The 22,881-nt window shown below is 40.7% G+C and overlaps 2 protein-coding genes across 3 annotated transcripts; both read left to right on the top strand.

The window, feature by feature from the left end:
• Positions 1 to 329: 329 nt before the first annotated feature.
• Positions 330 to 7,233, top strand: LOC118101083. Of its 2 annotated transcripts, XM_035146733.2 has the most exons (8): positions 330 to 489; positions 1,312 to 1,334; positions 1,725 to 1,823; positions 1,927 to 2,208; positions 2,715 to 3,642; positions 5,449 to 5,814; positions 6,460 to 6,581; positions 6,676 to 7,233. In XM_035146733.2, exons 5-8 carry the CDS (start codon positions 3,564 to 3,566, stop codon positions 6,790 to 6,792), a joined length of 684 nt encoding a protein of 227 aa, XP_035002624.1. In that variant the 5' UTR covers positions 330 to 489; positions 1,312 to 1,334; positions 1,725 to 1,823; positions 1,927 to 2,208; positions 2,715 to 3,563; the 3' UTR covers positions 6,793 to 7,233. The 2 variants fall into 2 exon arrangements, with proteins under 2 accessions (XP_035002624.1, XP_035002623.1); XM_035146732.2 differs by lacking the exon at positions 1,312 to 1,334.
• A 1,974-nt stretch (positions 7,234 to 9,207) lies between these two features.
• fdxr (ferredoxin reductase) lies at positions 9,208 to 21,348 on the top strand. Its single transcript, XM_035146387.2, has 12 exons — positions 9,208 to 9,625; positions 11,438 to 11,541; positions 11,961 to 12,056; positions 13,138 to 13,260; positions 13,340 to 13,453; positions 13,584 to 13,685; positions 14,472 to 14,579; positions 15,514 to 15,598; positions 17,172 to 17,371; positions 17,459 to 17,630; positions 17,732 to 17,905; positions 20,873 to 21,348. The coding sequence occupies exons 1-12, from the start codon at positions 9,544 to 9,546 to the stop codon at positions 21,001 to 21,003; spliced, it is 1,491 nt and encodes a 496-aa protein (XP_035002278.1). The 5' UTR covers positions 9,208 to 9,543; the 3' UTR covers positions 21,004 to 21,348.
• The last annotated feature ends 1,533 nt before the right edge of the window (positions 21,349 to 22,881 follow it).

Here is a 22,881-nt window from a genome sequence, read left to right as displayed (position 1 = left end):
TTTATCATTTTTATTTTTCTATTTTTATTTGTTTTTATTATTTTAGTGTTTGGTTTTACTCTGATTATTCATGTGTTTATTTATTATATGTTGTAAGGTGTCCTTAGGTGTTTGAAAAGGCCCAGTGACATAAAATTATATTATTATTACTATTATTATTATTATTATTGTTTTGAGGGGTGGTGCTGTTTGCACTGAATTACACATAAATGGTTCTTTCTGCTATAAAGCCAACCCTCATTCATATAAATGGGGTGGACAAAGTGACAGAAACACCCTTACATATGAAGCAATACCTGTGTCAAACTTTCCCTTGTTTTGTCTCTGCCTCCTTCACCTTCCTCCACACGACTTGGACATGTGTGTGGGCGATCTACCAAAAGGGAATTCCCACATCAAAGAGTACGTGAGGGCTGGAAACTGGATCTTGTCATTTCAGTTTTCTCTGGGAATGACACCCTGAAGCATCGGAAATATACGCTCCATGAGGTAAGCCTCTCTTTTTCAATACGTTCATATAAAGTGTGGGCAAAGGTGTGATTTTTCACTTTCACTCTCTCAACCCATTACCTATGTTTTATGAATTCACTGTATCCTTTTCTTTTTTTTTTAATCTCACCATTCAAGCCATAGTCATTACATTCAACTGTCACTTTGTATGCACCTGCTTGCAAAACTAGTTTTCTTGCTCTTCCAGAACATGACAACTTGTAGCTGTAGATAATTCATGGTCATGTTGGTTTGAAGGAGTGTTCCATGTGTCTGTGCTATTATAACTGCAAAAGGTCCCACAGATGGTCAAAGTACAATATTCCTACCCTAGGAATTAGGGGTAGAAGGCGAAAGTTAAAGAAAAAAACTGCATGAACCTAAAATGTGTGACTTGGCTCTCTCACCACTTCATCTCAACAGTTTAGATTCATATCGCACGAGTTCACCATAAGCACAATGCCAGTTATCACAACCCTACAGAACTTTTATATATATGTTTTATATATATATATATATACGTTATGGTTGCTTATAATATCAGTCACTCTTTATATTTGTATGGTGTGTATTGTGCTTCTCTTGTCTTTTTGCTGTTCTTGAAAATAGAAAATGCAGGTATTGAAGTTACGCAACTTTAATGTTTCCCCGTAAAACTCCTTTCCTGGAAAGACTTTGACATAGTAACACTTGAGGCGGGCTGTTTGCTGCGCTGATTCACGTGCTGCACTGGAGACCTTTCTTGCAGCGAAGTTTTTTTTCATTTTCTCTTTCTCTTTCTTATTTGGTCTCTCGGTGGCTGCTATCTGGCTTTGGGATCAGCCTCGCAGTATGATCGTTGTGTGGTATGTCTCTGTTGACACTGCTCACTGGTTGAAATTATGAATTTGTTCCCATCACACTTAAAGCAGCACGCTTACAAACGCTCCCATTTACATAGAAAACTATTTGGATGAGCAATTGTAACAGTGGCAAATAGTTATTATGCAGGTGTATCCTTAACACACTACAGATATGGGCTTCATAGAAGAGTGTGGCAAAATGTGCTTGAATTAGAACATACTGAACTTGAGATGATTTTAGGTATGAGATAACAAAATAATCCAGTTAAGATAAGCATCAGTTATTTGTGTGACTGTTGCCGCATTCTTTGACACAAGGTGAGCCGTGTTCAGCTCTACAACCTGAGGCACAGGGGCCCCTCATGTCTCAACGTATTTTCTTCTTTCTTTCAGATTCTAAAAACAGAGGCGCTTCCAGCATGTCCTGTGTGTGGTTATGTTTGAATCTGCTCTGCGCTGCTACCTTTCTACAAAGCAGTGCCTCGTCAGAAGGTATTTTATTTTGCTCATACCATAAGTAAATACACTGCGTACTGATTTTTTTAAAACGTAGAAGAACATAACTCATTTCTTGCACCTTTTCTTTGTCGTCCAGGAGTGTCGGTGCTGTGCCACAAAACAGTGGAAGATGAAGCTGGACAATCTTTGATAATTAACTGTTCTATACATTACATTGGCGTGTCAGGCTGTAAAATGGTTAAATCAGAGCTGAAGACAAATAGCAACGTAACACATAGCATCACTGAAGGTCTCAATTTCGTGTTGCTGAATGTCTCAAATGTCATCAAAGCGGATAACTGGACGGTCGAAGTAAGCACAGACTGTGGTCTGGCCAAATCACTTCCTATCGAAGTTAAAGTCTCCAATCCTCCACCTGGTGAGTATCTTTCAGTGACTTAAAATAATAACATATAACAATAAAATAATTTTGTTTTTGTTAAATTGATATAGCACTGTTTGAGCCACAGATACAAGGTACTTTACAAATTAAAACTGAAGGAAAACCTGTGAAACAATTAGAAGCAATTTAAAGATCACACAGCAATGGGGCACAGATGCATATATACAAAGTGTTACAGATAAGAATAAAACATTGTAAAATGATTAAAATAGTTGTAACAGAACTAGAAGAGAGCACACCTATATAATGTGTCAAAGAGAGATTTGAAAGAGTATCAGAACGTGTGTGTGTGTGTGTTTGTATGTATGTGAATTGTATTTGACCTTGTATAGGCCTTCAATTCTCTAATATATTAGACATCTAGGTCTTAATGTTCATTTAACACTACTTTGGTTACACCTAAAATGTTGGTTTAAAATTTTTTGTTTTCTTAATCTTTGTATGTGAATTCTGAGGTACATGTTTTGTCTTGTCATACCTAGAACCGGCAAAGCAGCATCCTGACCGGGACACCACGGCTCCTATTATATCGGGTGTTTGTGTTCTCCTCCCTATTGCCATGTCCTTGTTGTTCCTGTTTGGAACTGGCAGAGGCAGAAAATTCCTCAAACACATAAAGAGATGTGAAAAGATTCAGGGAGACTACACTCACTCTTCATTGTCGAATGTCGAATGCTGAAATGTAACAAATATGATATCCGCACGGCATGTTATGTAAAAAGTATTGTCATATATCATAATTTATTTACCTTTTTTTTATTTGTATCAGTTACTTCTTCAGTAATCTTTGAGGTCTTTATACAGATTGATCCATGTGAAAATATGTTTTGATTCTTGTGCAGATTCATTCGGGTCAATTTGATGATTGTCTTTGATTAAAGGGACACCACTTATTTTACAGATAAAATGCAGTCTCCTCACTGTGAAGAGAGTTTTAGATAAACAGTGGTATCATAGCTTCTGTTCTTAAAAGGAGCTTTTTGAGCTGTGTGTCAGTTATGGTGCAGGTTCACCCAGCCACTTTGCATGAAACAGTTATGGGTAATGGAACATGTCTTTAAATTAGAAGCAGTCAGCAACAAGCACTTCCTCACCTTTGATACGATGCAGCACACACACACACACACACACACACACACACACACACACACACACACACACACACACACACACACACACACACACACACACACACACACACACACACACACACACACACACACACACAGAAGAGGTAGCATCACATTTCCGCTGTACACCACACTGATCTTTGAGACAGTCAGCCTGTCAGTCGGTCAAAAAACTGCATCTTGTTCTGAGTCTGTGGCAGGATGAAAGCTCATTGGTGGAGCTGTGTGTTGGGATTATTTCTCTGCATGCCTGCTTGGGTAACACTCCACACCCGGACAGGTGAGTGAGTGTGTGTGTGTGTGAAAGGAGGAGAGAGAGAGGATGGATATTTTTGGGGTATGAGATCCAAATGAAAAGTCGTCTGCGTCATCGTCAGTTTGCAGGATCATCAGGTTTTTGTCATCTGAGCAGGCTCTCGAAAAGCGTCTTTACCGATGTAAAAGTACCAGTACAACTATAAATCAAAAGTAAAAGTCCTGCATTTGAAATCTTACGTGATAAAAATATTTTCAAAACCTTTTTATCATCAAAACTAACTTAAAGCATTCCAAGTAATTGTATTTTTTTTAACAGAAAAATACAATGTGATTTATATATTAGCCTTTTGTTGTTGTAGCTGGTCAAGTTGAAGCTACACTCTTATAAAAAAAACATGGTTATTAATGAAACCCTTAGTTTTACAGGGGACACTATTTAAAAAAATAGATAGAACCAAAGCCCTTAAAGGAGACCTATATGCTGGTTTTTGGGGTTCCTAATTTTAATTTGGGTCATTACTTGGAAAGGTTTATCCCCTTGCTAGAAAGACTGGCCAGCTGGTGATGAGTTCCAGTACGTCAGGACAAAAGGAAGCTGTGAACAGACAATGCTGCAATTAAACGCAAGATTAACAATTATTTTGAATTATACAGGGATATTTTTAAATATGTAATAAAAAACAATTACAAAGCCCACTGTGCTTTAGTAAATAGGCAAACTGTGACACCGGGAGACTTCACCTTGGTTGTACTCTGTAGTTTTTTGATTTTTCCGTGAGCACCTGCAAGCAGCACCAAAACTGAAACTTAACTCTCATTACAAACGCTGCTCTCTCCTCCTCCCTCCTGTGGACCCAGCTTAGGTTGCGCTTTGCCATCTAAATTGGGGGCATGTCCGACTAGCCACCGAGCGTGTATTAAGCCATTGATCCCCATCTTGACTGTGAGAGAGACTAGCTCCTTCTGCTGTGGACTTTGGAATTTTGAACCATGCACACCATATACATTCACAAAAAACATATACAACCCACTAGAGGACACAAAAAAAAAGCATAAAAGGTCTCCTTTAAGGAAGAACCCTTTTGGAACCCTTATTCCTAAGAGTGTAGTCCAGTGGGTTTATGGGGGTTGCGAGCCCTTCACGGTGCAGGAAATAAAGAGGGAAAAAGATTTTGATACACAAACATTTATTTATTCCTTTTTAAATGTGACAAGACTATATGGAAAATTGCAAAGTATTAATTTAGAACATAAGTAGTGACTTTGGTTTTCAGATAATAAAAAGTATGACAGGTGACAAAAACTCAAAACATGCTTTTACTTGATATATACTGTATATATATAATTTTTTTGCTATTACTTTAAAATGTTTTATTTTATCTATTGTCTTAAATTTCTTGTATGATTTAATTTGCTTTTGTTTTAAATTTCGAATGATATTGAATTAATTTGCTTCTTTTCTTTGATGTTTTGTATTCTTGTTTTTACTTGTCCTCTTTGTGAAGCACTTTGTAACAGCTGTTTTGAAAGGTGCAATGTAAATAAAGTAATAATTATTATTGTTGTTATTATTAATTTTATAACAGGACAAGATGGAGAATATCCCATTATTATCAGTAGTAGTAGTAAAAGTATAACATAGCATAAAAAATTACCTCAAAACTGTACTTCAGTACAGTATTTGAGAAGATGTACTTTACTTTCCAAGACTGTCTTTCAGCCCATTTTTAAGTCCATTAAACACTGGTGCTTGAATTGATCATGTGATTTTCGAGTGTATTTTGACATTACAACCTGAAAATACACTCCAATCCATCTCTCCATGCAGTTTCTCAGAGGCCCATGTCCATCGTTGTAGTGAGAGGAAAGTCGTCTGTCGAGATTTCGTGCTCCACATCGTTCTCTGACCCAATTGGGCTCTACCTGCGCAGGAAATTCCTTGGTGATAGAATCCTTTTGCACCTCGCCCTGGAAGATGGATTGGTCACCAAGAATACTACAGCTGCAGAATTTAGGGGCCAACTCAATGTCACTCTAGAGCGGCAGGTCAAGGTGGGCTATGAGTTCACCATGTGGCTGTCTGAGCTGGAGCTGGATGACACCAACTTGTATTACTGCACCTGGAGTCGCTTCGAATCAGAGAAAAGGACACTAAAAAATCAGACCAGCATTGGCACCATCATCATTGTCCAAGGTGAATGGAATTAGAGTCGACACACACACACACACACACACACACACACACACACACACACACACACACACACACACACACACACACACACACACACACACACACACACACACACACACACACACACGGTCTTGTCTCACTGGCATCAGAGGGCATTGCATTGTCTTAGATTGATTTCCCAGAGACTTACCCTAGCCTTAACCATAGTTACAACTTGCCACTCACAAACACAAACACACACATAAGCCGTTTTCAGATATGACCTCCGGGTAAAATCTGGAGATTTGGCTATGCGGTTTTCCCACAGTTTGCCTTTCACACAGGCACAACACAGCGGGAGGTGTCCTGCACAGACGTGTTCACAACAGCAACAGATCATCAGCATTATTCAGGCGAGAGGTGGAGCAGCACGGTGCAGCAGACAGAGACAGGAAGTGACGTATTAACTCGACTTTACACTATACTGTATACTAGGAGGCCAGGCGGAGAAAGTCCACAGAAACTGCAGAAATAAACACCCACATACAAATAAACACAAACGCATAAAAAGTACACACATATATTCATACACCTGTACATACACCTGTACACACACACACACAGCTTCTTGACTCACTTTCCTTTGTTGAATACTTTCCCTCACAGAGACGGATCCCCAGGAACAGTGCAAAGACCAAATGTTTGTTCTCACCTGGATTTTCTTGAGTGTGGCGGTGATCGTTATCTTGTTTCTTGTCATTGGAGCACTGATCTTCAGATGCAAACGAGTAAGTATGACACACACTTTGCTTCCACAATCATGCAAGAGCATACACGACATGCTCCGTGCATCAAATGAATGTTTTCTATGTGACCCCACAGTTTAGAAAGGACTTCAGACCTGACAGCCCTCAGCACGTCCACCCTCAGCAAAGAGTTCAGAACAATCCCTACTTGATCACATCAGAAAATACACTGGACTTCAGGGGAATCCTGTAGTCCTGCCAGTTTGTGCAAAGGTAAAGATAAGATATGGCGCTTTGGGAAAACTTCAACTGTCAAGTATGCTGTAGATGTATCACACAGTTGGTTTGTTGCACACCACTGAGACGTCTTTCGTACTCCTCTCGTGTTCTGCTTTTCTTTTCCTTTTTTACACAAATACGTTTTATTTGCAGAAACGTGAGTGAGCTACCACTTCCTGGGTGATGTGTGGTGTACAGAAGTGACGCATGTGATTCGTAGTGTAGAAGGCTGCAGAGCGAGCTTTTTTTTTCAGTATCATGTGGCGCAACACGTTTGCTTGACTTTTATAGTTTTGATAAATGTAGGTATTTGTTTCCCTTGTGTCTCATGAATAGGTTTTGAACACTGAAACAAATGTGAAATGCAGTTTTCTGTCTGACTTGATATGTGCATTAAATTTAAACTTTTTTCCCACTTGTGCTTGTGAACTCTTTCTGTTGATGCGTTAACCTCACAGGCCAACAGGACGTATGACAGGAAATAACTTGAGTAGATATTATTGAGTCGGCAGACCACATAACTAAAAGCGCATAATCATAAATCATTTATTTTTCCACTCTCAAAGTATAATTTAACATTTTTTTGTCTTAGCATTTCAACACTCAGGCTTCACATACTGATGCCCTGATTTCAGTCTCAGAGAGAAAACTTTACTGTGCAAAATACTTAACAACACAATCTCCCTTGTTGTCACACATAAAAGAAGATACATATTCAAGTTGTGGTGCAACTAATGGACAAGTTCTAATCCAGGGCCTCTAAGTCTGAGACTGTGGGCCGTCTCTCGGACGATGCTTGGAAAAGGCGTCTCCTCACCCCACCTTAGTTTACCTGCCTAGGACAGATTTCATAGATACTGGTCCTGTTTAGTCAGTAAAAATGAAAGTATCAGTCAACTCATAAGTTGGTCAGTCTGTAATAAATTCAACATTCAACAATACATGTTTAGGATAAACACTGCACATACAACATACAGTCAGGGGACAAGACCACACAAAAGTTTATTGTGCATATCTAAAAAATGTCTATACTGGGAACATACATTCAGGGTTTTGATCGCTTTCCAATTTTTGGAGTGTAGAATTTTATTTGGTTTTTGTTTTCAAAAACAGTAAAGGGTGGCTGATAGTTCCTATATTTAGATTTGTGAACATGTGATTCAGCAAGTAACACAATTAAATTAATTATGTAGCATTGCTTTTTTTTCTGGAAAAACAGGTTCTTCTAACCCCGGTAACACCAGGCACCAGCGGTAAAAATCTGAGACTACAGAGTTTCTTATGAGCATTACAAGACTAAATCATATTCTTCCAGTGGTATAGGAGTTCTGTATTTATCTAGAAATTTGGAATATGACATTAATGAACCGCTAGAATTAAACAGCTGCAAAACCAGATGTATCCCATATGCAAACAAATAATGATTTGTGTTTATATAAAATGTCTCTGCCGTTCCATATGTAGTATCTGAGAGAATAGAAATTATGTTTATAGATTAAAGGGATAGTTCACCCAAAAATGAAAAATTCACTCATTATCTATTCACCATTTTGCCGATGGAGGGGTGGGTGAAGTGTTTGAATCCACAAAACACTTCTGGAGTTTCAAGGGTAAACAGCGTTGCAGCCATATCCAATATAATTGGACGTTTGCAGGCACACATCGCACAAGCCCGCACATCTATGCTTTCCCGCCCAAGGGGCACGTAGCGCCATCAGCGATACTCGCAATAACTGCAGCAATCGCGAGAACTTGCATGTATCGCCCCTTCGGCGAGAGCATAGAGCTTGTGCAGTGTGTGCGGCTCCAGGCTGAGGATAACAGTGGGCATTTAGGCTAAAAACATGGTGTAAATGAAGCCGTTTCAAGTCGAATTTGAATGTCGGGGCTTACGGACACGGATGACACCACAGGAGCAGTATGGAGGCATGTTATGTATTTTCACCTGTTGTTTTATTATGTTTGAAGAAGCGGTAACCATTTCATTAAATTGCATTGGATTTGGCTGAACCGCTGTTTACCCCTGAGACTCTAACACTTCACCCACCCCTCCATTGGCATAGTGGTCAGTAGATAATGAGTGAATTTTCATTTTTGGGTGTACTATCCTTTTAAGGACAAGGAAAGAAGCATTTGTTTATAGAAATTTTACAGCTTTTTTTTCCACATTACGATTGCAAAGTAGAATATATTTACAGCCTCCTTAGAGAAAGTATTTTTAAAACTAATGTAATAACTAATGTTAATGTTTTTTAACTTCCATTCACTCAGTGTCGCCTAAAATACTGAGGTATTCTCTTTTTTTTTTACTTTGCTCCAATTTAATGTTGTTATATTATAATTCATATTTAAAAAAACACATAGGTACACTTGCTGTGGAACTGACGTACTCCACTCCCGGTTTCCCACGGACCGTAGCCGGTGTAACACATGGCGCAGCCTTGAAAACAGTCCTGATAATGATGTAAATTTATGATAACTTATTATTTGTTTATTAAAATAATCGCAGTTGGGGGCGCGTAGAGGTAGTTAGCTGTTAGCATTAGCTGCCTAGCTTGGGGAGCGTGAACACACGGGACAGACAGACTGACTGACCGAACCTCACAGCACAGACATGAGCAGCTGCAGGGGAAACACCAGGTAAACAACAACACCCCGGGTCGGACTATTTACTGGTCCAAAACCGAACAGCTCGTCTGAAGCCAGGGATTGGAAAGAAGTGAAGATGAGCGGCCACAGGTTTCTGTGGTCCGGGCTGAAGCCGTGGACATCAGGGAGGAGCAGGTGGTTGAGACCGCTTCATGGTGGTGAGTGAACAGATGTTTCATGTTCAACCTGAAGCTCCATCAGTTCAGGGCGGATTTTACTGTGTGGACCGAGCACGAACCAGACCCAATACAAAATCCAGTCAATTATGAGTTGTTTAAGTTGCTTATTGTCAAAACCTGAAACCTCTTCTCGAAGATAATGCGCAACCTTTAAACTATGGACTTCACTCGCTGACTCAGCATATACCAAATGTTCCACGCTTCACTTATATTAGTGAAATGTGATATTGAACAACTTAATGCCTGATTTGTCATTCAGACAAATGGTTAACACTACAGAGACCTCGTATCAGTACCATTTGTCAGGAGTTGTAGAAGTGTACATAGGCAGTGGTGGAGGAAGTACTCAAACATTTTACTTAAGTAAAAGTACAAATAAATAGATAATATGTACTCAAGTAACGGTCTACTACATCATTAACTGTCCTTACTGCCCTTATTATGGTTGTTATTATTATTAGTGATAGTAACAACGATAATCGTTATTATTTACTGTTATTATACATAATTACTGTAAAAATTGTTATTTATAATTATTTGCAATGATGTGGACATAATATGATATTGAAATTGCATGGATAGAAAATGGTCATGCACAGTTGAGTGAGATATAAATATATATATATATATATATATATATGGTGCATGTGGTCTTTTGGGAGCAGAGCTGGTTGTACAGTCTAACAGCAGCAGGAAGCATCGGCCTGCGTCACCTCTCCTGTGGGTAAATCAGTCTGTCACTGAGGAGTTGCCCAGTGCTGTGATGGTTTCCAGCAGGGGGTGGGACTGGTTCTCCACCACAGATGGCCGCTTGGCTCCTCATTCTCCTCTCTCCTGCCACCTCCGCTGGGTTAAGGGGGTATCCCAGGACCAAGCTCTCCTTCCTAATCAGTCTGATTAGATCAGTGAACCAATTGCCCCCTCATCCTTGATATGGTTTGAGTTTTAAAAATTTAGTGAAGTAGAAAGTATGCTGGCCCAAGACGTCTCACACAAGCGCATTAACAGAAAAACCACAACATAAATACAAGTCACCTAATGGAAACACAATCCCAATGGAAGTGAGCGACCAGGGAGGTTGACAATGAAATGAGCTACATACTTTGGTCAAGTCCTGGATGTAAAGGTTCAAGTGAGCGGTCACTTACGAAAACCTGGACAAGCCAGTAGCCGCTTGTCTATTTGAGGTGTTGCAGTTGAGCTGCGTTCCTCCTTTTAGGCGCTCAAAGCACTTGTACCATGACACCTCAAATAGGCAAACATCACATTTTAAGCAGGGCTTGACAAGGTTTTCACAAATGAGGGCTTCACTTGACCGCAGCAAGATAAAAAAAAAAACATCTCTTCCATTGTGGTTGTGTTTCCATTTTGTGGCTTTTGTAGATGTGTAGTGGGGTTTGCATTTGTGTTTTTCTGTGAGAAGTTTTGGCCACTGTAAGAAAGTACAGATATTTGTTGATTTATGTTGTGGAATAAAAGTACTCAAAATTAAATCTAAAGTACAGTAATGAAGTAAATGTACTTTGTTACATCCTCCACTCTAAATAAGCAACTGGACTTGTACTATGTGCACATGAAGACACCATGTCATGGATGAGAAGCTACACAAATATTAACACCCTTGTATTAATGTTGGTATCGGTTGAACTTGCACATGAACTTACCTGACTCTTATATTACACCCAAAGAAGACATTTCACTTTCATGTTCAGACTTTTCAGGGTTTTTTTAAGAATCTACTGCAGGATTAGGTGTTTGTTTTCAGCTTTATCCTCTCTGTTGATTGTGCAGTTGTAAGTGGGCGTGGACCAGCATATTTTTACTCCAGCAGCCCGAAGGTGTGTATCGTGGGAAGTGGTCCAGCGGGTTTCTACACGGCACAGCATTTGATCAAGGTATGTTTAAGGTAATAAGAAAACAATATGAAAACATTTATTTTACACAATAAACAATGCAGATAAGATGTGTATTATATTTTTACATATATATATATATATTATGTCATATTATATTTTACATGAAATGTGAATTTTCTTAATTTGAGTTCTATATAGTTGGTGGTTTTCTTGTTATTCGAAACTGTCTTAGGGTTAGGCCTTTAGTTGTGATGGTTATGGTTTGGTTAAGGGGCTGGCAAATGCATTATGCCAATGAGTGTCCTCACTAAGAGAGAAGTACAAGAAGGTGTTGGTGTTATCTTGTCATGGATCATGGTCCCATCAGAAGTCTTCTTTCTAGTAATTTTATATTTGCAGCAACTATAAGAATAATCTTTCACATTTGTGTCTGTTTTTTCTCTTGTGGGTCTCCCCAGGCACGGCAAGATATTGAGGTGGACGTTTATGAGCGTCTGCCCGTCCCCTTCGGCCTGGTCCGGTTCGGAGTGGCCCCCGATCATCCTGAAGTCAAGGTCTCTATCTTTAATGAGAAGCTCTAGAGAACAGTCAATTGCCCAACACCTTTTATCCTACAAGTACAGGACTCTGTTTCCAGCTAGCTAGATTTCAGTTATCTGTTGTTTTTTGTGATGCTTTAATAATTTAGATATAATCTCTTTGCCTTCTCTGAACTCGAGCTGTGTCTTCCAACCTGTTTACTCGCATGACTAATGGAAATCACCCATGCCCTACTAAGATAAACATGTCTAATGGAAAGTAGACCTGCTCAACGAGAGTGTGATGTCACCTGAGGTGATGTGGTGGTGCGTGATGCAAGTGTAAATCTTGGCTCAGAAGCTCAGAAAATTCCCACATAGATTTGAACGAAAATAAACCATTGGAAGACAGATCCCTCTGACGCACCTGGAAATTGTGGGCTGGTATTTCAGTCACGAACATCCAGTACAATGACTGCACTTAATCTGTTTACTGTCTGTTTCACTTAAGAGCAACAAAGAAACTACATTTCAAAACCCTCCTCATGTGTGCAACCAGCATGTATGTCACTCACTGTAGATGCAGATTCTATGTAGATACTGTTTATCGGTTTAACCAATCATGACTATTTGGAACAACAACAACTACCGAAAGTACCTTGATGTTGTAATCAGCCCCACAAAACCTGTAATGGGGATAGTCAAGGCAGCATAACGACCACATCTTCTCCAGACTCTTTCACGCCTTTCACATGTTTTCAGTGTGAACCTGCTCTCCTCTGTGAAGAGAACAGTGGGTGACCAGCCAATTCTGGTGTTCTCTGGGCAATGCCAATCGAGCTACATGGTACTGGGTTGTGAGCACAGGTCCCACTAGAGAAAGTGGAAAAAAAGGTGAAAAAAATGGGTTGTTATCTCCATTTTGCAGTATTTAAATAAGGTTCCCAAAGCAAACAGATGCCTGTATCTTCCTCAACTTTTCCATCACACTGTAATGAAATACCTGTAGTCATCATCAAACTGAATAGACGCTGATTCAGTTTTGTGGTTCTGCATGAGCGATAAATCCATTTTTACTTTATTTATTTTAACACGTCTGATCTGTTCACCTCCTCAGAACGTCATCAACACATTCACGCAGACGGCCAATCATTCGCGCTGTAGCTTCTATGGTAATGTCAATGTGGGGAAGGACGTGAGTGTTAAGGAGCTGCAGGAAGCCTACCATGCAGTCATACTGGTAAGAACAAAACTGTCTGCACCGTTACGCACCTTTAACTAAATGAGCATTTATATGAATTGTGTATGTTTTATGGCAGAGTTATGGGGCAGAGGGAAACAGGAGTATGGGGGTCCCAGGAGAGGACTTGGCTGGCGTGCACTCTGCCAAAGACTTTGTGGGCTGGTACAATGGGCTGCCCAGCCATCGACAGGTAGCCGTTACATTGAATGTTACCCATAAACCATGTGGATGGTTATCAGATTATCTGTCATCAGGTTTTTTTCTTCTTCCTCTGTTCCATTCTCATCACTTCTGTCTCACGTCTTTGTCTCTCTGTTCAGCTGAGTCCAGACCTGAGCTGTGAAACGGCTGTGATTCTGGGTCAAGGTAACGTGGCTCTGGACGTGGCGAGGGTCCTTCTCTCGCCCATTGACATTTTAAAGGTGAGAAACATGCAGACGGGTTATTAAAGAAAAAAATATAGTAAAGCATAACAGCAAAGTAACCACAAAGCATGATCATCAATTTTGAAGGCTCATGAAGGATTAATAAAGAAAGAGGAGATCTCCGCAGTTTGACTTCCACAAATGCACAACGCAATGGGAGATTCTCCGCTCAGTCATGTTCACAACAACACAGAAATCTCTGTAGCGTTCAGGTGACGGTGGTGCGACAGACAGCGGGGGGATGTAACATATTCATTCTGCTGTTGCGATAACGCGTTTTTGTTTACAGCAGATCGACAGCCGCATCAGCCGTTATCACCAAAAGCTCTCTTGACATCTTCTACGTGTTTTGCTCCTCTTTTTCATCCCGAGATATTTGTTTGTTTGTTTGTTTTTTGCATCTTTCCTTTGTTTGTGGCGTCATCAACACGCCCACTCGCTCACAGTGAATCCTCCAGAGGATCTCCTGCTGTGTTCTCACGTTGGCTCATTCAAGCTCTATACAGCGTTTTTACTAGGGGGCTGGCCGAAGAGACCCTGGAGAAAGTCAGGAGACTCTCACTTTGACATTTGCGTTCTCACATATCGCCCCTCGGGAGAATGATTATCCACAGATCAGTCATGTCTAAAGCAGCTTATGAGAGACATGAAGAAAGACATTCATTTCACTCTTTCTTACCATCTTTCAACATCATCAACTTTTCCACCTCTCTGAAATGATTTTTGTTTCTGAGGGTTGTTATCGAAAAGGCTGATGGAAAATGTCTTTATATTTTATAACAGAAGACTGACATCACCCAACTCGCTCTGGAGGCCCTGGCAGAGAGCCACGTCCGCAGGGTGCTGATAGTTGGCAGAAGAGGACCAGTACAAGTCGCTTGCACAATCAAGGTATGTGAGAAGCAACACTTGTTATTTGTAATGAACTTTGAGAAGAAAAAAACTCTGGCATTAACCATTATGTTGCTTTACAAATGCAGCATACGTGCCATAGTAACCAAAATGAGATCAGTGGCACTTCATGTCAGACAGTCACAGCCGCCACACTGGCTTGCCACTATAGGACAAAAAAACATACACAAACATCGACAGAAACATGAAGACACAGCTATATGGTCAACATCACCAGGCCGAGCCATAGAAAGGATAAACATTGTTCCATTGCAACAGCAAGAGAATCAATATAAGCCAGACACACAATCATAAGATTTGCTCAGAATATTTTGCTCATGATATTTTTTAAATCAAATCACCATCCATCATATCTTTGCACAACACACTGTTTGGGAATTGTGGATAAACTCTTTATATAAAACCCATTACTGCTCCTGTCAGATGTCGTTGCAGGATTGTGTTCCCGTATTTCTCCAATTACCTCAGTTTGTACTGATGTCACCATAAGTGGTAGAAATACAGGTGAAAACTATGAAGATAAAGCTCAGTTTGTAACTGGAATGGCAATCAAGCCAACAAAACAATGCACATCAGGAAACCATTGTCTATATTGTGGAAGAATGGTTGATTTATTTCATTAAGATCCCTAAATTATCCTTAAGAAATCAGTTAAAATGTAAAAAAAAATGCTATATGTTGGAAAGTTAAAGAAAGTGATAAATGGATCAGCCCCAAAATGTAATGGATTCTTCCTTGACCCATGTTCCATCCAAGTTTCATGGAAATCTGCTTCAGTAATTTTTTGCATAATCCTGCTCATAATCAGAGGTGAAAACATAACCTCCATGGCGGTGGTGAAAAGACAGAACAGTCCTTTAAACCAACTATTTGACATTTTCTAACCCATTTGTTATGTTCTCCTGGTCTGCAGGAGCTTCGAGAAATGGTGAACCTGCCGGGCACCAGACCTGAGATGGTGTTGGCTGATTTCGAGGGCATCACAGAGGCTCCTAAAGGTGTGAAATATCATTTTATCTTAATACTTTTCCTCTTCAGGGGGGTGGCTGCCTCATCCACCTGCTCCTAACAAAGCCTAAGAATTTAAGTATATTACATTTTAAGTCCATGTCATACTTTTCTTTTTTTTTTTACTTACCACACAAGCAGCAAAAACACTTGCGATGACTGCATGAGTGGAAAATGGGTGTTCACGTGTGTCGGATTAATGGCTTGACAAGGAGGGAAGACGTGAAAGTCGTGGTTAACAGGTGGAACTTGTTATGTATGGTGAACTGTTAACCAGCTGCTGTTAACCAGCTTTCATTGAAAATGTTTTTTGCTGGAGTAAAACCCTGCAGCTCTGTCCTCGGGCCCTTTTTGGTTTTTCCTCATCCTTGTCGGAGAAATGACATTGAGCTGATTGATGTTTAATGTTTACAGCGATAACAGCCTCTGTTCATGGTTAAATGAGAACCTTGATCTGCAGTGAGTGAAGGACGATGTTAGAAACTGGTGGCTTGTGTCTTGTTTTGTTTCCAGATGTTACACATATGAGTGTGCAGTGATGGGACGTTTCTGAACGCTAGTGAGTCCAAACAATTTTCCAGAAAGAAAACAAAATCAGCTGATTTGAGCTTTTCACAGACGCGTCACTGTTTATCTTTGTGGATATGAAAATAGAATAAACAATCCAGAAAGAATTAGCATTTTATGATTACATTTTATTCTCTTAAGTCAAGTTCTATATTATGGTTATATTTGTAATTTATTTTTATTTATAGTTATTTATAATAAGGTTTATGGTTAAATAGTAAAATATCAAGCCTCAGTTTAATTTCTTTGTCATATGGGTTTGACGACGACATCTTAGGAATCAATAAACAATTCTGGTGCTCTTCAGTGTGGGGATCCAATAGGTTCATGTGACTGCTAACTTGTCCATACTGTTCATATGAGCACAAGGTGTAAAACAGCTCAAGGACAGCCATTCTGTACTTGTCCTGAGGAAGGCCATATCGGCTGAAACACATCAGCTTTATAACTCACCACTTTCTTCAGTGCCTCATATTCCTTCAACTTGACGAACAAATAAAATACGTTTCTTGTGTGTTTTAGTCAAGACCACTTTGGAGCAATTTATATAAATGTAATATGACCCGATAACAAGTCAAATTGGTTTTTAAAATGTAGCCCTGGTTTGTTTTTATAAAATAAATTTTTCTCATTTTCAAATATTAAGTTTAAAATCCATCAAACAGTGTCTGATTGGGAAATGTTTCTTTCCAGTCAGACAAAATACTTGTCTAGCAGTAATATGCCATATTATGAACACTTTTAGAGATGTTCATCTTCAGAATAAATATCTAATAATATCAATACTACGTTTATTTCATATAGCACTTTTAACAATGCTCAAAACACTTTACTTAGGTTAAAAAACAGAGTGGCAAGTAAAAACAAGTACATGGACTAAAAATATAATACAATAATCACATATTAAAATATAAAATACATGTCATATTCGCACATTAAAAGCAGTTCTGAAGGTATGGGTTTTGAGTAATTAATAATTGATCTCTACTGTGTCAGATTTGCCGAGGCCCAGGAAGCGTCTGACGGAGCTGATGTTGAAGACGGCCCTGGAGACCCCCGGGGAGAAGGAGCAGCAGAGACGAAAGGAGGCCTCCCGCACGTGGGGATTTCGATTCTTCCGGAGCCCTGTCGAGGTCCTGGCCGACCCCCAGCGCAGCAGAACAGCTGGCATCCGACTGGCGGTCAACAGGCTGGAGGTAAACAGGATTTGGATTCTTTGTGTAGACGTGGGTGTGTAGCTGCTACATAAGCTTGGTTCAAGTAGGTTTCCTCTCTGCGACCAGGGTTCAGGTGAAAGGGCCCGTGCAGTGCTCACTGGAGAAGTGGAGGATGTGAGCTGCGGTCTGGTCATCAACAGCATCGGCTACAAAAGTCTTCCCATCGATCCATCAGTGCCGTTTGACTCCCACAAAGCCATCGTCCCGAACACCATGGGCCGCGTCCAACAGGCTACAGGTACTGTATCCAATATGTGTATGAACATATGTATGTAACACATGTGTGTATATGTACATACATATCAAACAAGATTAATGGTGAATCCATGTTTCTTTTAGGTTTATACTGTAGTGGCTGGCTGAAAACCGGCCCCACTGGTGTGATAGCCACGACTATGAACAACAGTTTTGACACAGCTCGATCGTTAGTGGAGGACATGGAGTCAGGAACGCTGGATGTGTCTGCTGCCAAGTCTGGTTCACAAACCATCAGTGCTCTGCTGGAAGACAGAGGTAATCCAGTCTGCACTCACATGTTTGCTGAGCTCTGTTATCTGACCTGTGACTTCAAAGTACATAGTTTGAATCAAACTGTGTCTTGTCAAACTCCACAATATTTTGATGTCTCTATTCCGGTCATCATAACACAATGATTTATCAACAACACAAACACAAACACAAACAAATTAATCTAAATAATAATAATAGATTTTATTATATCCGAACACAAATGTATATTTTTCGACTGTGAATCACCAGTAGTTAATACTGTCCCATCCCACTCGTCATACACTCATGGTTTAGTGAGCACAGCATCTCAAAGTATTTGATTGCCAAAGCCAGCACCTGTCTGAATATTCTCTTAGCAATGATCTAACTGACTGCTTTAGCTCAGTGTGTCTGTCATCCTGAAATATTGTTGCTTTAAAAGTTAAAGCTAGGACTAAGGCATCTAAAAGAAAACTGCCTTGGATAACTGACACTATAAGAAGCTGTAAAAGGGATTGTAGGAAATCAGAGCGAAGATGGAAAAAATCTGGTTTCTCTGATAAAGTCAATCAGAGCCTTTATTACCCCAGATTTTGATTACTCTGATGCCCTTCCACAACGAGATTGTTTCAACCAATTTTATCAGTTTTATCCAATTACTTTCGTTGAACTTTTGGATGCAGCATCACATATAATACATATGTGTATTCCAGCCCTCTTGATGTGATACCTACAAAGTTTTCACTTAAAGTGCTGGAATCGATTGGGCCGTGGTTGCTTTCCATTTTTAACAGTTCTCTGTTCAATGGTTGTGTCTCTGACTATTTTAAAACTGCATGTGTTTATCCGCTGCTCCGCAAAAAAATGGACTAGATTCCTCCCTCCCTCAGAATTATAGGCATTCAAAGTTACCTTCTATTTCCAAACTTTTTGAAAAAAATGGTGTCCCAAGAAATTTCTCGCTGTGCTGGAAAATAATCATAATTTTGAAAATGTCCAATCTGTATTCAGGAAGTTTCACAGCACAGAGACGGCAGTGCTTGAAGTAACAAATGAACTTTTCATTTGGCTGCTGATCAAGGCAAGTGCTCAGTCCTTTTACTGCTGGACCTGAGTGCAGCCTTGGACACCATAGACCACAACATTTTATTGGACAGACTGAGGCACTGGGTAGGGGTTTCTGGTTAGGGTTTTAGATTGGTTTAATTCTTACCTGACAAACAGAAGCTTCTGTGTCTCTGTAATTAATTATGTCTCTGCTTTTACTGATGTGAAGTACGGTGTGCCCCAGGGGTTGATTTTGGGTCCAATTTTATTTTCCTTATACATGCTCCCCTTGGGACATATCACAAACAAGCATGGTTTTTAATCTCATTTTTATGCTGATTACACACCTGCCTGTTAGACCCACAGACCCTGGTATGCTGAATCGCTTCTTTCTGAGATTAAGAGCTGGATACCCAGAAACTTTCCGCAGATGATCTCACACAAAACTGAGATCATTTAAATTGGACCTGAGCACATGACAAAACAAATACTGCCATCTGCAGGTCTGTTATTGGATCACATCAAACCTGCTGCAAAGAACCCTTGGCATCTGATTTGACAACAATTTAACTTTTGAGCAGCACACAACAAAGCTGGTACGGTCATGTTTATATCATCTCCGAAATATTTCTAAAAGACAATTAATTTTAACTTTAAAGACACAGACAATTTGACATGCTTTTATTTCATCATGCCTTGACTATTGTAACAACCTTTTTACTTCCCTAACCTTGACTCCAGACTGTTCACATCTCAGCTGCCAGGCTTTTAACCAGAACCAAAAAACATGACCACATCACTCCTGTTCTAGCTTCTTTACACTGGCTCCCTATATGTTTTAGAATTGATTTTAAGATTTTACTGATTACTTTTAAAGCTCTCCGTGGCCTTTATCCCAGCTACATATCAGACCTTTTAGTATTATATGAGCCGTCACGTACATTGAGATCCTTGGGCAGAGGTCTTCTATGTATTCCAAATACTAGATTAAAAACTACAGGGGACGGAGCGTTTGCTGTGAGGGCTCCAAAACTCTGGAATGATCTGCCTGAGGAAATCAGGTCAGCTGAGTCAGTGATCTCTTTTAAATTCTTTGTTAAAACATACTTTTATCGGAGCCTTTCCTGATTTTAACTGACTTTTAATTCTATTTTAAATGAATGTCATATGTATTGTCTAATATTTGTGATTCCTTAAGTTTTGCTGTGCGCATGATTTTACGACCTGTGTTTTATTTTGCTGCTCTTGTAACTTCGAAGGGGAGGATGTGATATGGTTCAGGGAAGAACCCATAAAATTTGATTCTGGGACTTTTTTTTAACATTGTTTAACATTGAGAGATAGCAGTGCGTGTTTTAACAATTACCCTCTTTCCCAGAAAATATTTCAGGAATCTTGATTAGGGGACTGATATTGTGTGTGATGTATTTTGGTGAAGATCTACATAAACTTCTGCATCTATTGAATATAAAGATGGTTTTACAAGGGCACTGTTGGGCCTCATGCGGTCTACAGAATGCAATTCTAATTTTTGATGTCTCTGCACACAGTTGGCAGTTTATTAGGTACACCTAACTAAAACTAATGTAGTTTTACACTTGGAACTCTGTAACCAATCAGACAGTCTGAGGAGTCTGGGATCACACGCATACACAAATTTCTCTCTTGCTCCTGGTATTTCACGTGATGGCCTATACGATGATTTCTTTTCTTTTTATACAGGGCATATTTGCAAGTCTCAAAAAATAGTTGCAGTCTGAAGCCCTGTCAAAGGTCAAGGTCACTGTTTGGTCTTTTTATTTTCTTAAGGGCACCTAGAGAGAATCCTTTCAAATTTACCACAAGGTTTCTGTATTTTACAGATTTGTTCAGTAGATGTCCAATGACCTAAAAAAAAAATACAATCAAGCCGTAGCCTAATGTGGTTTTATCTTTTGTTTACAGGAGTTAAACCAGTGACTTTCTCAGCCTGGGAGAAGATCAACACTGTTGAGATGAGGAGAGGTGAAGCTGTGGGAAAACCCAGAGAGAAACTGCTGACTGTGGCGGAAATGCTGGAGGTGGCTCGAGCATAACAGTGGTTTACAACAGCAGGGGACCTTCGTGGGCACAGAAGACAAATGTCATTATGAAGTAGTCAACATGGACGTCATTATGTACAGAGGGTGCACAATGAAAACAAGTTGGTACTTTACCTCAGTTCTTGATCTCAGTCTCAGTCTCCTCAAACAAACACTGAAAGACTGAGCTGATGTTTCCTGTTACAACAAAAAAAAAATGTCCAATGGATGATAAAGAACTTCTGTACTGTAATTTACTACATGCATGTTAGAGTGAAATCTATGTAGTAGCTAAGAAATGTTTATACCTAATGATTGTCATGACTAACTTTTATAAGAAAATAAAAGGATATATTTTTATTCCCATCTTTGAGTGTCATTTCCTGCCACCTTCCCAAGCAAGTTTGTATACCAAGGGTTCATTGTAAAGCGATGGCAATTTAAGCATAGAAACTAAACATACAATGAATGTCTCCAACAATAAATCTAAGGGCTGAATGGTGACATCAGGGTTTAAGAGTGAAGGCATAGGCCATAAAATCCATAAGAAGCTTCAATACTTTAAGTTGCATATCTTTGAAGAAATTACCGACCATTTACCATGAACTCCAGACAAATTGGCAAGGGTTAGCAATTATCGAGACATTCTCCCCCAAGTAAGCATCTTTGTCACTTAACCTGTTGATTAATGAAGCTATTCTGTGAAAGACATGGATTTGAAACAAATAGTTTTATTCAAAGTGGAAACAGAAACAGGTACATGCAGACACATCTTATCCCTCTTTTCCACCAGCATCAGCAGAAAATGGCCATCAGATGCACAATGAGCTCTTGCATGGTTCCTAAAACAGTTTCCTGCTTTTAAAAATGAACTCATTGTGAGGGAACCTGATGTCGTAGTGGAGTTAGTCCCAAGTTTCCAAAACCTACAGCGTCTTCACTTCCTCCTCTGACTGCAGCCGCTGCTGCTTTGATTGATTTTCCTTCTGTGGCTTCATCAACAGGTTCCGTATTGCGTTTAATGCGCACATTGCCTGTAGCTGCCTCGGCCAGCGTCACGTTGCCTCCTGCAGCTGCCTCGTCCAGCGTCACGTTGCCGCCTGCAGCTGCCTCGTCCAGCGTCACGTTGCCTCCTGCAGCTGCCTCGTCCAGCGTCACGTTGCCGCCTGCTGCTGCCTCGTCCAGCGTCACGTTGCCGCCTGCTGCTGCCTCGTCCAGCGTCACGTTGCCGCCTGCTGCTGCCTCGTCCAGCGTCACGTTGCCTCCTGCAGCTGCCTCGTCCAGCGTCACGTTGCCTCCTGCAGCTGCCTCGTCCAGCGTCACGTTGCCTCCTGCAGCTGCCTCGTCCAGCGTCACGTTGCCTCCTGCAGCTGCCTCGTCCAGCGTCACGTTGCCTCCTGCAGCTGCCTCGTCCAGAGTCACGTTGCCTCCTGCAGCTGCCTCGTCCAGCGTCACGTTGCCTCCTGCAGCTGCCTCGTCCAGCGTCACGTTGCCGCCTGCTGCTGCCTCGTCCAGCGTCACGTTGCCGCCTGCTGCCTCGTCCAGCGTCACGCGTGCCTCCTGCAGCTGCCTCGTCCAGCGTCCACGTTGCCTCCTGCAGCTGCCTCGTCCAGCGTCACGTTGCCTCCTGCAGCTGCCTCGTCCAGCGTCACGTTGCCTCCTGCAGCTGCCTCGTCCAGCGTCACGTTGCCGCCTGCAGCTGCCTCGTCCAGCGTCACGTTGCCGCCTGCAGCTGCCTCGTCCAGCGTCCACGTTGCCTCCTGCAGCTGCCTCGTCCAGCGTCACGTTGCCTCCTGCAGCTGCCTCGTCCAGCGTCACGTTGCCAACTGCAGCTGCCTCGTCCAGCGTCACGTTGCCTCCTGCAGCTGCCTGGACCAATGCTTCAGCTTCCAC

The sequence above is a fragment of the Hippoglossus stenolepis genome, chromosome 21 (genome assembly GCF_022539355.2).
Source record: "Hippoglossus stenolepis isolate QCI-W04-F060 chromosome 21, HSTE1.2, whole genome shotgun sequence".
Lineage (NCBI taxonomy): Eukaryota > Metazoa > Chordata > Actinopteri > Pleuronectiformes > Pleuronectidae > Hippoglossus > Hippoglossus stenolepis.
This window is presented reverse-complemented; position numbering and strand designations above follow the sequence as displayed.

Coding starts and splice junctions, on each gene's coding strand:
- LOC118101083 (XM_035146732.2), top strand. CDS start 3,564: ATGAAAGCTCATTGGTGGAGCTGTGTGTTGGGATTATTTCTCTGCATG. Junction 3,643..5,448: donor AACACTCCACACCCGGACAG/GTGAGTGAGTGT, acceptor CTCTCCATGCAG/TTTCTCAGAGGCCCATGTCC. Junction 6,582..6,675: donor TGATCTTCAGATGCAAACGA/GTAAGTATGACA, acceptor GTGACCCCACAG/TTTAGAAAGGACTTCAGACC.
- fdxr (XM_035146387.2), top strand. CDS start 9,544: ATGAGCGGCCACAGGTTTCTGTGGTCCGGGCTGAAGCCGTGGACATCA. Junction 13,454..13,583: donor GGCTGCCCAGCCATCGACAG/GTAGCCGTTACA, acceptor CTCTCTGTTCAG/CTGAGTCCAGACCTGAGCTG. Junction 14,580..15,513: donor AAGTCGCTTGCACAATCAAG/GTATGTGAGAAG, acceptor CCTGGTCTGCAG/GAGCTTCGAGAAATGGTGAA.